This window comes from Cuculus canorus, chromosome 1, assembly GCF_017976375.1.
Source record: "Cuculus canorus isolate bCucCan1 chromosome 1, bCucCan1.pri, whole genome shotgun sequence".
Lineage (NCBI taxonomy): Eukaryota > Metazoa > Chordata > Aves > Cuculiformes > Cuculidae > Cuculus > Cuculus canorus.
In genome coordinates this window covers 2,958,117-2,975,152 of record NC_071401.1, presented here as the reverse complement: position 1 = coordinate 2,975,152, position 17,036 = coordinate 2,958,117, and the positions used below count along the sequence as shown (strand labels likewise).

The window sequence follows — 17,036 nt, the reverse complement described above, 5'->3', positions numbered from 1 at the left end:
AGTTGCAACTTGAAAAAGTTTAATTAAAAAAATTCTACCCAGTTGTGCTCCAGAGATCGAAAATAATCTTGACACTGCAATATATATAATTTTAGTCTCCTTGTAAAATACAACTTGATGGGACCACAAAATCCCAGTCAAGGCAACCTTCAGAAATACGTTAGGAACTAATGAATAGAGAAGGCTTCCTTGTTTAAACACATACTCACTTTTACTTGGTTCATGCAAATTTAGTTAATTTATATTTATTTTGTTGCATTGTACAATTTCAACATTTCACACATTAAAGATGCTTCTCATTCTCATTCTCATTAAAATATTCGCACATTTCACTTCCTTTTCTAGCCTACTCTATAACGAAAGTGAATGTCACATTTTCTTGTAGAAATACATAAGTAGAACTGCAGACTTCAAAAACCATTCATCAATCATTTGTTCTTTTTTAGTGGTCAGTAGTTGCAGGGAAATAAACCTGGAAATCCCAATGATTTAATTTGATTTAATCTGCAAGTATATTATAAGATGATAAGGAAATAAAAATGTTCATAGAGCGCACTACCATTATTATTTCCTGGATTTGCATATTGTTTCTGTGATATAAATACAATTCATTGCGTTGCATGTTGTCTGCATTATCTTATGCCCTAATGCACGACATCTAAAACCCAGCCTGTCCACGTAGTTGCTGTTCTAAGAAAGGGAATACTTATGAGGCATTAAAGAGATCACTCGTACATCTTAAGACTTACAACAGCTGTGTCAAGCATTTCATTTCAGTAAATCACTAAACCAAAGACAAAACATGAGCCTAAGAAATCTTTCATGAGGGCAGTGAAAGAACAACACTGAAATAAGCACAATTTTAAAAGAACCTGAGGAATTTTCTGTCAAAGGACTCTGGCAGAACACACTAAAGAGCTGCTGTATGGATACGTATATTTGATATTCCCTGCAAAAGAATTGCTGACTGTTCACAATGAGGGTGGTGAAACACTGGCACAGGTTGGCCAGGGAAGCTGTGGCTGCCCCATCCCTGGAAGCATTGAAAGCCAGGTTGGATGGGACCTTGATCAGCCTGGTCTGGTGGGAGCTGTCCCTGCCTGTGGCAGAGGGGTTGGAACTCGATGAACTTTAAGGTCCCTTCCAACCCAAACCACTCTATGATTCAGCTCCAGAAGTGGAATCCATAATGCTAGTTTTAAAATACTATTAAAATTACTAAATGATTAAATGTTGAGGCACTGAGCACCATAAAGCATTAGCCCCTTTTTTGCTTCTAATTCATTAATCAATTTGTTTTGAGCAGGCACCATCTACCCTGAACATTTAAGAGATGGTTTCATTACAAGTAGGACGAGACTGCATAATTCAAAGCAAATATTTGTCATAAGGCAAATAGACATGAAGAAAAATCAGGCATGCATATGCAATATTAATTCTAGAAATTCTTAACTCAATTGCTTAACTAATAATCATTTTAATGTTATATATGAAATGCTATTCCATAATTTAATGAGAAACTAATAGTTAGTTAAAATCTATGCTACATTCAATGTCATTTTGGTTATCCCAAAAAAAGGAGAAAGGAAATCCACTAAAACTTAACCATATGCTGTGAGAGACATGATGTTTTAAAACATATCTGGCAAGTGGATTTCCAGACAATAGGAAGGATTTCCAGACAATCTTTTAGAGATAGATGAAAAGGAAATTCTCAGAGATTTTTTTTTTTTCCATTTTAAAGCAAATAAATAATCCTCCCTCTCACTGATGGTTAAGAACTGAATGATGAGACTCAAAGTCCTGAAGTTATCCTTTTGGAAAAGCTTTCCAACAATGTCTGGTTTATGGAGAGAGAAGGAAAGAATAACCGATGGAGGTAAGTATTTCTTTGTCTTCCAGAAACTCAGAATCTGTTATCCTAGTTTATTCCAATTCAGATTTTGATGTAAAATACAAAAACATGGCAAAGCATTGGGGTTGACAGATTTTAATGAACTGGAGCTGTAACATTAGAAAATAAAATATTAATACTATTTAAACAGTGCACACCTGTGAAAGGACCCACAATTACAGAGCGTGTGAATATAACTTTTACGTTCATTCCTAGTTCATCTGAGGAACACTCCTACAAGGTCTCTCGGAGTTGCTAAAAAAATAGTATATATTTTTTCAGACCAAAGAGCATTACTTTTTCATTTAACAAAGTATATACATTTGAAGATCTAATTGTTTTTAGCATGTTTCCAGTCTATCTCATGCAAACAAGGCAGAAGGTGGATTTCTATCAGGAAATCCTAAAGTTCAGATACAGAACTACTTCTAGAATCATAGAATATCCTGAGTTGGAAGAGACATGCAAGGATCATCAAATCCAATATCATGACTCCACACAGGACAACCTAGAAGTTAAACCATATAAATAGGAGCTTTTTCTAATAATATTAGTACTCTCCTAGAAATAAGTTTATTAATGAGACAATGTCACGTAACTACCAGCATTCACTACATGCGTCATTGATCTAACAGTTTATCTAGGAAAAAAAGTATTTAGTGATTGTTATGTGACCTGTTTAATCATAGAATCATACTTGGTTGGAAAAGACCTTTGAGATCATCGAGTCCAACCATATCTGCCCACTACATAAAGCATATCCCTAAGCACTTCATCTCCCCATCTTTTAAATATCTCCAGGGATAGGGACTCAACCACCTCCCTGGGCAGCATCTTCCAGTGCCTGAGAACCCTTTTGGTGAAGAACTTTTTCCTAATGTCTAATCTGAACCTCCCCTAGTGTAACTTGATTACTGAATCCAACCATCAGCCAAATACCACTGTGCCTACTAAACCATGTCCCAAAGTGCCACTTCTCCATGTTTTTTTGAACACTTCCAGCGATGGTGGCTCCACTGCTTCGCTGGGCAACCTCTTCCAATGCTTTACCACTCTTTCAGTAAGGACATTTTTCCTAATATCCAATCTAAACCTTCCCTGGAACAATTTGAAGCCCCTTCCTCTTGTCCTATCGCCTATCACTTGGGAGAAGAGACCAATGCCCGCCTTGCTACAAGTCATTTTAGAGAACGATAAGGTCTTCCCTCAGCCTCCTTTTCTCCACACTAAACCAGTTCTCTCAGATGCCTCTCGTAAGACTTGTTCTCCAGCCCCTTCACCAGCTTCATTGCCCTTCTCTGGACGCGCTCCAGCCCCTCAAAGCCCCTGTAGTGAGGGACCCAAAACTGAACACAGTATTTGGGGTACGGTCTCACCAAATTTCATTTTTTTGATCAGATGTTTTTCAAGCCATATACACTCTAAGAATTTTACAGACATGAACTGTAAGAACACCTACAAGATTTCAGCATCAACCTCCCTCTAAACAGCCTACTGAATTTAAAAGCTCTTATTTATACATTTTTCTTGCCACTGTTGGAAACACCACAATTCTTTGTTTGTTACAAGATCTTTCACTCCCCTGGTCTCAGTTCTCTGCTTATTACTATCCCCTGAACTCTCAGCAGCTGGTTTGATACTTTATTTCCCAGTTGATAAGCCGTACTTCCTTATGGAGATATTCCAGTGTCAGGCATAAACTGCACAGCAAAGCTCAAGTTACTAAACTCCACAGAAGTGCTGCTGCAGATTTATAATTACTACAGTACAAAATTCTGTGTACCTAGGCCACCGTGAGCCTGCTAGGACAGAAGTAGAATACTGGAAGAAAAAAAGTAGTTAAATTTCCCATCATCCCCTTGAGACATTATTAGTCTCTGTCAATACCAAGTTATCATAACACAATATAGCATCCAAGAAGATCAGCATGGCCAAGCTCTTCCACTCCCTCCTTGCAAACAAACATGGTTTTTTTGCAGGACAAGGCTGAGGTACTTAATGCCTTCTTCACCTCAGTCTTTAATAGCAAAGAAAGTTGTTCCTTCTGTTTACAAATCCAAGAGTTAGAGGGGCAGATTGAGGCTCCCGTGATCCAAGAGGAGGCGGTTAGAGACTTGCTTGCCCAGCTAGACGCCCACAAGTCTATGGGGCCGGATGGGATCCACCCAAGAGTATTGAAGGAACTGGCGGATGTCCTTTCCAAACCCCTATCCATCATCTTCCAGAGGTCCTGGCTGACTGGGGAAGTTCCACTAGACTGGAGGCTGGCTGATGTTGTGCCCATATACAAGAAGGGTTGCAGAGAGGATCCGGGGAACTACAGGCCTGTCAGTCTCACCTCAGTGCCAGGGAAAGTCATGGAACAGGTAATCTTGAGTGCTATCATGAAGCACATGCAAGAGAACCGGGTGATCAGGCCCAGTCAACATGGGTTTACAAAAGGCAGGTCTTGCCAAACTAACCTGATCACCTTCTATGACAAAATCACTCAACTACTGGATGGGGGAAAGGCTGTGGATGTAGTCTTCTTGGACTTCAGTAAAGCCTTTGACACAGTTTCTCACAGCATTCTGCTGCAGAAACTGTCAGCCTCTGGCCTGGACAGGCGCACACTCTCCTGGGTTGAAACTGGTTGGATGGCCGGGCCCAGAGAGTGGTGGTCAATGGAGTTAACTCCAGCTGGAGGCCAGTTACAAGTGGAGTTCCTCAGGGCTCAGTACTGGGTCCAGCTCTGTTCAATGTCTTTATCAATGACCTGGATGAAGGCATCGAGTGCACCCTTAGCAAGTTTGCAGATGACACTAAGCTGGGAGGAAGTGTCGATCTGCTGGAGGGTAGGGAGGCTCTGCAAAGGGATCTGAACAGGCTGGACTGCTGGGCCGAGACCAATGGGATGAGGTTTAACAAGGCCAAATGCCGGGTCCTGCACTTGGGGCGCAACAACCCTATGCAGCGCTACAGACTGGGGGAAGAATGGCTGGAGAGCTGCATGGAAGAGAAGGACCTGGGGGTGCTGGTTGACAGCCGACTGAACATGAGCCAGCAGTGTGCCCAGGTGGCCAAGAAGGCCAACGGCATCTTGGCTTGTATCAGAAATGGGGTCACCAGCAGGTCCAGGGAGGTGATTCTCCCTCTGTACTCAGCACTGGTGAGACCGCACCTTGAATACTGTGTTCAGTTCTGGACCCCTCACCACAAGAAGGATGTTGAGGCTCTGGAGCGTGTCCAGAGAAGAGCAACAAAGCTGGTGAGGGGCCTGGAGAACAAGTCTTATGAGGAGCGGCTGAGAGAGCTGGGGTTGTTTAGCCTGGAGAAGAGGAGGCTGAGGGGAGACCTTATTACTCTCTACAACTACCTGAAAGGAGGTTGTGGAGAGGAGGGAGCTGGCCTCTTCTCCCAAGTGACAGGGGACAGGACTAGAGGGAATGGCCTGAAGCTCCACCAGGGGAGGTTCAGGTTGGATATCAGAAAAAAATTCTTCACAGGAAGAGTCATTGGGTACTGGAACAGGCTGCCCAGGGAGGTGGTCGAGTCGCCTTCCCTGGAGGTGTTTAAGGAACGGGTGGATGAAGTGCTTAGGGACATGGTTTAGGGAGTGTTAGGAATGGTTGGACTCGATGATCCAATGGGTCCTTTCCAACCTTGTGATTCTGTGATTCTGTGATGTTATTCTTACCATAACTGCAGTAAACTAATGATCAAATACTACTATATTTCCCTCTGTTCCTCTCCTTCAGTTACATTTATGAACAATTTACTCTGTTCTGGTAAAACAAATCACAGAACTGTATTATGCTTTGGGTTGGAAGGGACCTTAAAGATCATCCAGTTCCACTCACCCTGCCATGGGTAGGGATACCTCCCACCAGACCAGGCCGCTCAAAACCCCATCCAGCCTGGCCTTCAACACTTCCAGGGATGGGGCGGCCACAACTTCCCTGGGCAACCTTTGCCAGTGCCTCACTACCCATATCATGAAGAATTTCTTCCTAATGTCTAATCTAAATCTTTCCCCTTCCAATTTAAAGCCATTCCCCCTTGTCCCGTCCTTCCATGCCATTGTAAAAAGTCCCTTCCCTGCTTTCATGTAGCCCCATTCAGGTAGTGGAAGATTGCTCTGTGGTCTCCCCATAGCCTTCTCTTCTTCAGGCTGAAAAACACCAACTCTCTCAGCTTGTCCTTCCAGCTGAGGCTCCTGTCCTTGGATCATCCTTGTCGCCCTCCTCTAGACCCATCCCAACAACTCCATATCCTTCTTATGTTGAGGATTCCAAAACTGGACACAGTGTTCCAGGTGGAGTCTTGTGAGAGCAGAGCAGAGGCAGAGGATCCCCTCCCTCAACCTGCTGGCCACGCTTCTTTTGATGCAGTCTAGGATACGGTTGGCCTTCTAGGCTATGAGCACATTGTTGGGTCATGTCAAGCTTCTCATCAATCAGCAAATCACTTAAACCTAGCTATGAAGCATGGTAGAACTAATTTAGTGCAGAGCTATATATACATATCTAATAGATACATAAATATATATATGGATATGAATGTGAAACCAAAACCGGAGGCATGTTAATATGTATGGTCATTCTTAGGAAAAAGTATATGCTTGTAAAGGAGGTGCAGGTATATATTATATGACAGTTCTCAATTTCCCTGTTCCTGTGGCCTAGGAGCTGTACTGATTGCATAAGAAACCTAACTTATTCTCAAGTAAAATCTTATTAATGTACTGCTTTACTTGTGAAACAAACTCTTCTGTATTGAAAATGTTTCAGCTTTAATCCTCTATTGTCACCTGTTCAAGCAGGGCCTTGAACTCAGGCAAGACAGTTCAAAAGACTGAACAATGAGACTGCCAGATATGAAGTTTGTAATGTCATTCTATACAGCACAGGCTTGGCATAAACCACTATTTTACATAAAAAAAAAACCCTACTCTTGAGGACTATACAATCAAACCAAGTTTGAATACTTGGGTAAAATAATTTAGTCTGGAGATATATTTCAATATGCTTCCATAGGAATTTTGGATTAGTGAAATAACGTGGAAAATAGTGGTATGTTGCCATATTGGTTGGAAGCCAATTAAACCTCAACCCCCCAGACCTTGTGGGACTTTTTACAAGAACACGGAGTGATAGGATGAGGAGAATGGCTTTGAATCGGAAGGGGGAAGATTTAGATTAAATGTTAGGAAAATAATTAGGGAAATCACTTGAGTTTGACATAAAATTTAAGTGATCAATATAGAATATGTTAACATTCACAGTTACAAGTAAAAAAATGGCCAATGTTTCTAGATTTAAGGTGACCATAGAAACCTATTTCAAGTCTTTGAATGGCCTCTTTGAATTCAAGTCTGACTTCCATTCCAGTGCCAAACCGTCCCCTTAACAGACTATTTTCCCACTAACTAGCCCTGAGCATTCTACAAGTTCTTGACATTTGGGAGAGACTCTGTACACAGGCACTCCTTTTTTCCACGCCAGTCTTGCCTATGCTCTGAAGAGTTAGACTGATACAACACACCTTGCAGAAGGAACCCTTGTTCAACTCATTCCAGTCATACTACAAATGCACTTGAAAAATCAATTCAGTTTTTCCATCAATTACCTGGAACATCTCCATTTCATAGACACAATCCAACCTCAAAAACATAGCAACACAAACAGATGACAAGTCATACAGGTCGGCTCACTCATGAAAGTAAGCCTATGTCCAATCTATGTGCCTGCAGTATCTGCCGCTTTCATTCAGTGGAACATCAATTAGAAAACATACTTCATTGTTTCTCAGAGACTTTCTCCATTCTGATCAGAGGGCTGGAACACCTCTGCCATGAGTACAGGTTCAGAGAGTTGGGGTTGTTCAGCCTGGAGAAGAGAAGGCTCTGGAGAAACCTTAGAGCGCCTTTTCAGTACCTGAAGGGGCCTCCGAGTAAGCTGGGGAAGAACTTTTTACAAGGACATGGAGTGATAAGATGAGGGGAATGGCTTTGAATTGGAAGGGGGAAGACTTAGATTAAACATTAGGAAGAAATTCTTGACGAGGAGGATTGTGAGACACTGGCACAGGTTTCCCAGGGAAGTTGTGGCTGTCCCATCTGTTGAAGTGTTCAAGGCCATGTTGGATGGGGCCTTGAGCAGCCTGCTCTAGTGGGAGGTTTCCCTGCGCATGGTAGGGAGATTGGAACTGGATGATCTTTATGATCCCTTCCAACCCAAACCATTCCATGATTCATTTTATGGAACATACCTAAATAATAGGTTAGAAATGGATAAATGGAAAATTTCAACATGAACAGTTAGAATTTACAAAAATCATAAGCATATGGGAGTAATGTCTTTTGGTAAAAAGCTGCGTGCAGCTTTAGATACAGACCATGCTACCAGCTCCACCTTAAAGATTTCATTTATGCCTGCAATAAAACCACAAAAGGACTATGCAGCAAAACCTTTGATTGCAAATGAAATGAACAATATTAATTTCTTCAAAACAGAAAATACTTATGGACATATAAGAAATAATAATTTGATCTACTGGCTCAGGTGTAACAGTTGCACAAAATAAAATCTACTGCTCTCAATAATTTAGTATTTTGGAGAATGGTAGAAGGGTCACTAAAAACCCTGGCTTGTTGCTGAAACTATGTAAATTTTTTAAGGATATAAAGCAGGGAACGCACCAAATCTACTGGCAAAGGGCTACACAGAACTTTATTGCCCTGTAGGAAAGAAAAGAATTTTAGGAATCTTCATAATCCTGCTGGGCCTGTAAAAACAGAAACAAAGAGAGGTCAAGGGATCTCAATGGATGGTTGGACTGCAAAGCATGTGCACGGTGAAATACTTTGACATTACTTTCAGAAAGGTAAGCACTGCTGGAATAACTGGACAACAGACAGAAAAAAGATGACTAAAGCCTATTCATGTCAGGAAGAGTATTAAATAATTATGAATAATAAATTTTATCAGTAAGAGTATTATAATGCCATTTTGCATCACAGGAAGTCACAATGCACGTGCACACCAGCGCAATCCAAGTATTTAAAATTCCAAAACACAGGTCTTAGAACAATGACAATAGCTTTCTCAACTATTTTTCTCATCAGAGGCCAAAACATGTAATTTCAAGAAAGAAAGTCCAAATGTTTGGACTCTATTTATTAGAGGGAAGAAGATGAGCAACCCCTAGTGGTAGCAGAAAAATAGATTCTGGAAAAAAAACCCGAAATTTTTTACAGGACCAAAGCATTTTCGAAAGTTCATTGATTTGTAAACACAAATTCCTATATTACATGCAGCGTCCAAAGCTAATGATAACATTTAGAAAAAAACTATAAGTAAAAAATCATGCATTACTCACAGCAGTTTTTCCCTAGAATTCAGTTAGAATGCGATAATTGATAAGAAAAAAAGTGATAAAAGACTACAATATAATTGTCTTACAATATATTAAAAATATTTTAAGATTTTTTTTTTCTCAAAAAGGTTATTTTTTTTCCCAATTCACAGAATGGTTTTTGTTGAATAAGACCTTTAAGATCATCAAATCCAGCCATTGATCCACCCCTGCTAAATCTGCCATTAGACCATGTCCCCAAGTATGACATCCACTCTTCTTTTAAACACCTCCAGAGATGGTGACTCAACCATCTCCATGGACAATCTATTTCAAAGCTTGACAACGCATTCAGTAAAGAAATTCCAAATAGCCAACCTGTATCTCCCCTGATGCATCTTGAGGCCATTTCCCCTTGTCCTGTCACTAGCTGTCAGGGAGAAGAGACCAACCTCCACCTTGCTACAACCTTCTTTTAGCTAGATGTAGAGAGCGATAAGGTCTCTCCTCAGTCTCCTTTTCTCCAGACTAAACAATCCCCACTGCTTCAGCTGCTCCTCACAAGAGTTGTACTCTACTCCTAGAGCCCTAAAGCAGCTACTGCCAAATTCAGCATCATCATTTATGGATTGATTTGCAAACACTATGCCAATGAAATGCATAATGTGGTATTAAAAAAACTCAACAACTTAGACCTTTTTGTATTTTGTTTGGAAGCGGTTAACTAGAATTCAGTTTAATCATCTGTTCAATATAAATTGCCACTTGCTCTTCCTTCTTTCAGGCTTGGAAATAAGACTGAACACTAATCAACAACCTTGCCAGCACAAACTGTACTTTCTGTCTCCTCAATCTCATTGAAATTTACTCCATTGAGTGACATTTTCCATGTTAGCCATTAGCTACTCAAGATTCTCATCAGAAGATACCCATCAGAAGAAACGAGATACAGAGATGAACATACCTGGAAACATCAATATCAAAGAACTCAAAATACATCTGAACTGTATACAGTCTTTCAAAAGTTATCCATATGCATGCATTAAAAGGAAAAGCCCTTGGTCGATGGCCACCCATGATCCCATGCCTCTAGCCATCACCAATAAAAAGGGATGGTGCTTTGTAGTGACAAAGTCATTTCAGACACTGCAGGCACAGATATTAGTAGTCAATATTATAAAATACAAGAATGAGTCCAAAATTACATCCTCTGGTTTCAAGTTGCCTCGAGCTGTACCACGGGAGGTTCAGGCCAGACATCAGGAAAAATTTCTTCACTAAAAGGGTTCTTGGGCACTGGAAGGGGCTGCCCATTGAGGTGGTTGTGTCCCCATCCCTGAAGGCATTTAATAGATGGGTAGATGAAGTGCTCGGGGCTATGGTTTAGTAGTGGATAGGTATGGCTGGACTCGATGATCTCAAAGGTCTTTTCCAACCAAGTGATTCTATGATTCTATGATAAAAATGTAATACTGAAGACAATGTTTCCAAATCAAAGATAACACTAACAGACCTAAAATCACACTTAAAAGTGCAGTTACTAAAAACCTCTTTGGAGCTCGGTTGTTCTAGATTTTCACTGTGTTTCTGAGGTGACTTGTGAAACTTTTTTGGGGTCCAAAAATGTGTTTAGGCAGAAAGCTAACAGGCTTGTTACGAGAACACTTGCATCTATTCCAAATATGACAAAAAGAGATCTCACAAGACTTGAATTCAATCCCTAAGAAATCATCACACATTGGGAAAAACCAAAGAAACTATCCTCCTCCCTCCATTTGACCTATCATAATTATCATAGAATGGTTTGTGTTGGAAGAGACCTTAAAGATCATCCAGTTACAACTTCCCTGCCATGGACAGGGACACCTCCCACCATACCATGCTGCGCAAGTGGGAGGAGTACTGTGGTGCCATAGCATTTTGTGCTGAGCTGCAGCAATCAGAAAAGCAGAAACTGAAGTGCAAACTGCAAGAGGCTGATGGCTAGGTGCTTCAGTGCCAAGAAGCCCGACACAAAAATCTTATATTCATGGAAAGAGAGACAACAAGACAGATATCTTTGAAGAATTTGTGAAAATATTCTTACAAATGTTTTCAGTGATCTCTGGTTTCTTATCGAAAAACATGTATAATTTTACTATAAATAAGCTGTTGGTAAGGCATAGAACAGTATGTCCTCAGGTACTGTCTACTTGGAAAAGGATGTTTAAAAGTTCCTTCATTTTTATCACTCTGAAGAAAACTTCTATTACAGTTAAAAAGCATCATTTAATAAATCACATAAAAATATCATACCTCCATCTTGCTGAGATGATGTTTTTCAAGGAGCTGTTGCATTTCTTTCAGATTTTTCTGGAAGAGTTGCTTACTATCCACGTTTGTTCTAACAGCCTCTTGTGTCATTTTATCCCAGCTAGCCACTGCTGAAATCTGCTTCTGATGGAAAGAACCATTTCTAGATGCTGATGAGGATGAAGTGTCATCTGTGGTTCTTGATGCAAGCAAATAACTTATTACTTTGGCTTATTTCTATCTGTCAACTGTACACTTTTAAACATGTTCCTTTCCAAAAGTAATCAATAAATCAATCATCAATAAATGCTTGGCCAGTAAAGAACAGCTATATTATAGCTATATATTGAGCCGCTAAGAGAACTGGGGTTGTTTAGCTGGAGAAAAGGAGACTGAGAGGAAACCTTATCACTACCTACAGCTGCCTGAAAGGAGATTGTAGCAACGTGGGGATTGGTCTCTTCTTCCAAGTAACGGGCAATAGGATGAGAGGGAATGGTCTCAAGTTGCACCAGGGGAGGGTCAGATTGGACATCAGGAAAAATTTCTTCAGCAAGAGGGTTCTCAGGCACTGGCAGAGGCTGCCCAGGGAGGCGATTGAGTAATCATCCCTGGAAGTATTCAATAGACTGTCAGACAAAGTGCTCAAGGATACAGTTTAGCAGTGGACAGGCACAGTTGGACTGGATAATCTTAAAGGTCTTTTTCAGCCAAGCAATTTTATGCTTAGATGGAACTACTGTGTTGTTAGCACTACTGAAAACCGTCCAACACTTTCCATTTAAAATTTTCTCTTCTGCTACTTATGAATAGGAAGACTTTTCTGATTGGGCCATTGGGTGATTGCCTGAGGCTGAAATATTCTGGGATATCAACAGAATATTGATATTTGGTCATCTGACCATTCAATATGCACACACTCTCCAACATTCCCAGGATGCATTTCACGTAAATGGTTCATTAACAGCATCAACATGATCCCTTAAATTCTGCTAAGGTGCAGAAAGGTGTTTAGCTAAAATCGTGGCAAAAGTGGACCTTTATGCAACCAAATATGAAAATCATGCTTCCACATATTTCCCTATTTTTCTTTTTTTTTCCCTTTTAATTTAGAAGCTCGCCTGACAAGATGATCCACCATCCACTTTTTACACTTCCTTATTTGCAGTGAAGGTCATGGTGAAGACAGAATCATAGAATGGTTTGGGTTGGAAGGGACCTTAAAGATCATCCAGTTCCACCCACCCTGCAATGGGCAGGAACACCTCCCACCAGATCAGGCTACTCAAGGCCCCATCCAACCTGGCCTTCAACAACTCCTGGGAGGGAGCAGTCACAACTTCCCTGGGCAACCTGTGCCAGTGTCTCACCACCCTTATAATGAAGAATTTCTTCCTAATTTCTAATCTAAATCTCTCCCCTTCCAATTTGAAGCCACTCTCCCTCGTCCTATCACTAGTTGCCCTTTTAAAATGTCAATGTAAAGATCAATGTGGACTCAACTTTCAAACCTTATTCATGTTGGGGTTATTTGTTTGAATAATTCACTCCTTGCCCATTTGTGAATTTCAAACTTATAGCAATATAATTATCTTTGAGATTCTTTTATCTTCCTCAAATTTGGTTAATAAGGACACACAAATTGTAAAAGAATATAAATTTATGAATTCAATTTCCTTAGGAAATCCAGTTATAAAAATGAAAATCAGGAGAAGAACATGCTATCATTATTACAGGACAGTGAATTGTTAATATAGTAATATAATATGGAGCTACAGAAATGTCATACAGTAAGAAACAGTTAGTGTTTTGAAGACTTCCCGGGAGAAAATTATGACATCCTGAGGCACAACGACCAGTCTGAAGAAAGATGAAAAATAAAACAAAGGCAGGGAGAAGAGGAACTGAGCTGCTGTTCGAGCCTATGAGTGAAACAAGACAAACGACCAGGAACCCTGAGACAGGATTCAGAAACACCTAAAATTTTTTTCCATAATTTCAAGTTATATTTAGCAGGTAGGTTTTTTGTTGGTTTGTTTTTATGGCTGCAATCTTCCTTTATTACATCAACCCAGTGTAGTAGCTCCAGTACATGCATGTTGACCAGCAGACAGCATGAATATTTAGCTCTAAGAGGTACAAAATAGTTGTCAGTTGCCCAGTCTATCACCTGTAAATATATATTAATCAGCCGCAGATATGAAACTGAACGGAATATTAACATTATAATGAGGAACACAATGAAACTTAAAAGTAGGGAGACCTCTTTTAGACAGAATTTATCTCTATTTTGAGCATCTGCACAATTCACAGCATGCAAAAAATAATTATAGTAATAGTAATAAAAGCAGCAGCAACAAAAATAAGCCTCTGAACAGAAATGCTAAAGAAATAGGAGTTTAGGGAGGAGATAATCAGGAAGGAGTATCAAATATGGCAGATAAACTGTGCATGAGAAACATTCTGTGATAAGTCAAGTTATCTTAGAAAAAGAGCTTGGGTAGAGCAAAAAGTATGAAATTTAAATTGTATATGATACAAAATGATATTGCAGGCAAACTAATCATAAGGATGCTTGAGATACATATGGAGGATGAGAAATTTTAAAGGAATGACAGCTGGAGAGAAGATAAGATCATGGGACGAATATAAGAACTAAACTATCCTTGAATGTCAAAATGAAAAAATCTGGATGAGAACAAGAAATCCTCTAGAGAGAATACTTTATAATTCATAGAACAGCAGATGGTTTGATAACAATGGCAATCTGAGTTAGGCTATAACTGTATGGAGACCAGGTTAGCCCCAACTATTCCCAGAATTCTGCTGAAGGGAAAAGGTTTGTGTCATCTCCTCTGTTATTTTACCAAATGGACACAAACTACTCAAGGATTATCATAACATATCATTGGAACAGTTCATAGAAATGCTTTCTTTGCCACAAGAGAAATGGCCTACAATTTCTTAACGAGTAATTGTCTGCTGTTTATTGAATACACTAAGCAATTTACATCCTTTGATCATCAGAGTAAACAGAAATGCTTACCTGAAGTTGGCTTTGTTTCTGCTGGGCAAGCACAGTCCTGGTGTTAAAACTGATCCTTTAATTCTTTTAAGAGCTTCTTCTAACTGAAAAGCTACTTTTGTCTGGACTAGAGGGATTAGAGTAAAAAACACAAGGGAGAAAGTATTTTTCAATAGGAATATTTTACCATAAATGGTTTGGTAAAGTTTCTGAAGTTTGGAAGCCTAAATCCAGACTGTTAAAATAAACTGAGTGGTTTAGCATCGTTAGACATGCTGGAGCATCTCTAGTTCCTCTGAAACAAAATCCCAGTCTATTTAAGTGTTTACAGTAACACATGTATCTAACAGTTTTGCTATTTGTTTTTAGACTGCATTGTTGAAAAAGTGGGAGGTTAAAATTCCAGCACAAACTTTGTTTCTACCTCATGATTATTCCACTCATGCACTAAGCCAAACTTGTGGCTGGCAGATATTTTATAGAGGCCAAATTATAACTTAATAATTGAACCAGTGGAGAAGGAAAGAGTCCAGACAGGGGCAAGGTGCTGCCTCTTTCAAGTAAGTAAAAGTAGGGTAGAAAGTGGCAGAGGCAGAATTGTTATAAAGGAAAACAAAACAAAAAAAGATTGCAATTCATTATATTGCTACACAGTCTGGCTCGTGAGTAGAGCTATGAAGAAGCCCTAAACTAATACTGTTCTATTTTGTTATTTCAATATGACATTTGATCTTGAAGTCAGAGACATTACCTCACAGCTGGCACAACTGCAGTTGGAAGAGTAAATCTGTTAAAGAATACCTAAGTAGTATACCATATCTTAAGAGTTTCAATGCTGGAAAGTTGACTGGAAATCAAACTTGGCAGATGCTATTAAAAACTCCTGCCAATCCACACTGATTCCAAGAAAGCGAGGACTGAGCTGAAGGGATCATTGCTTCCCAGCAGCGAGAGAACAGCTTAAAAAGCTGACTAATTCAGCAAAAGTTATGCAATACGTTAATATATGCTATGACTGCTTTTACTTAATGATTAACAAAAAGCATATTCTTGAATATTTCATATTCAGGCTTCAAAAAGCAAATCATTATACTATTCTAGTAATTTCTGGTGGCCTTGTAACACCTCACATCCAGCTGTGAAAGCACAGTATTGTAAATAATACGTACACTGCAATGAAAAAAGTAGGGAAAACTCAGGGAGTCACAATATCCCAAGGAGCTGATGTACTTACTGTGACCAGAATATAATGAAATACCTTAAAATACAATTTTTAGGGGAAAAAAAAGTTGCTTTTTTAATTCGCTGTCCCCAATTTTGTTGTGTGCATCAGATCTGTCAGTGAAGTTTTGCTTATATGAATTCAATTAATTTCAGTGAAGTTAATTGTTCTGCTTGCCTTAAATACACTCTGTTAACAGAAAAACACTGTATTGTGAATAATGGATAGATTTTAGCTTACAAACCTGTTTTCTTGTGATGAGAAAAAGGCAGAGGAGCACGCTGGAACTTATCAGTTACTTCCTGTAGTTTAATTTTCCTCTGCTGCAGAACTTGTTTTCTAAATCTTTGTTCTTTCTCTGCTTCTTGCTTTCTTCTTTCTTCAAAGGCTCTGTATTTAAGAAGCAAAGTAGGTGATCCCTCTGTTTTCTAATAACATTTACCAAACTATTAGTAACATAATTGTTACTATCAATTTGCAATTTTAGTACAAATGCTTGCTTGTCCATAAATTAAATTCTATAAACTTCAGCACAGCCAGATATTTATGGTCCATCTGAACATAAAAGGGATGGTATGTGGTAAAGAAGAGACACAACATAATCTTTTCTTTTTCTAGCCTCAGTCAGAGATTTGATTCTTACTTATATGTGAATTAACATGTAGACTCAACCAGTTCTTTTGCTAGTGTGACTTTCACCACAGTCATTACATTACCACATAAATGTACAACAGTGGGCAGATCAATAGGAAGGCGAAGCACAAATGCTTTGTGTGTGTGTGTGTTCCTTTCATGAGCTATTGGGGAAACAGTAACAGTTTAAAAGCTGTTATTCCAAAATAACACAAAGGAACTATATATTTTACCTATAAATGTGTAAGAATTAGTATCAGCTTCTACTTGTTGAGAAGCTTCCTGAAAGATTATCAGATCAGTAGCACAAAATGGGATTAAAACAGTAACGTGAAACTATGATTGACAGAATCTGTTGTCAATACCAAATATGTTAAATGTGTCTTTCTACTCACTGGAAAGCACAGCAGGCTCTAATTAAAAACAACCATAATCACAAAGCTTTCCTTCAGCAGGCACAAGCTTGATGAAGCTATGTGGAATTTTTCTTTCTGCTGACAAAACCATCAACTTTTACTGACAAACTTAAACAAGCTCCTTGAGTGAAATACACCCAGTAAATTTATTAGTACAGTGCCTATGTAGGTGGGTCATATGTAAATACTGGGTTTAGGCTAGAAGAGGGTCAATTTAGA

The 17,036-nt window shown here is 39.4% G+C and overlaps 1 protein-coding gene across 1 annotated transcript in view; it reads right to left on the bottom strand.

Moving 5' to 3' along the window:
- CEP126 (centrosomal protein 126) overlaps window positions 1-16,100 on the bottom strand; it is a 31,651-nt gene extending 15,551 nt beyond the window's left edge. The window contains exons 1-3 of the mRNA XM_054057028.1: window positions 16,013-16,100; window positions 14,568-14,673; window positions 11,525-11,720 (exon numbers count right to left, since the gene is read on the bottom strand). Coding sequence (XP_053913003.1) covers window positions 11,525-11,632 — 108 coding nt within the window. The 5' untranslated portion in view covers window positions 11,633-11,720; window positions 14,568-14,673; window positions 16,013-16,100. The remainder of the gene's footprint in view (window positions 1-11,524; window positions 11,721-14,567; window positions 14,674-16,012) is intronic.
- Window positions 16,101-17,036: the final 936 nt, after the last annotated feature.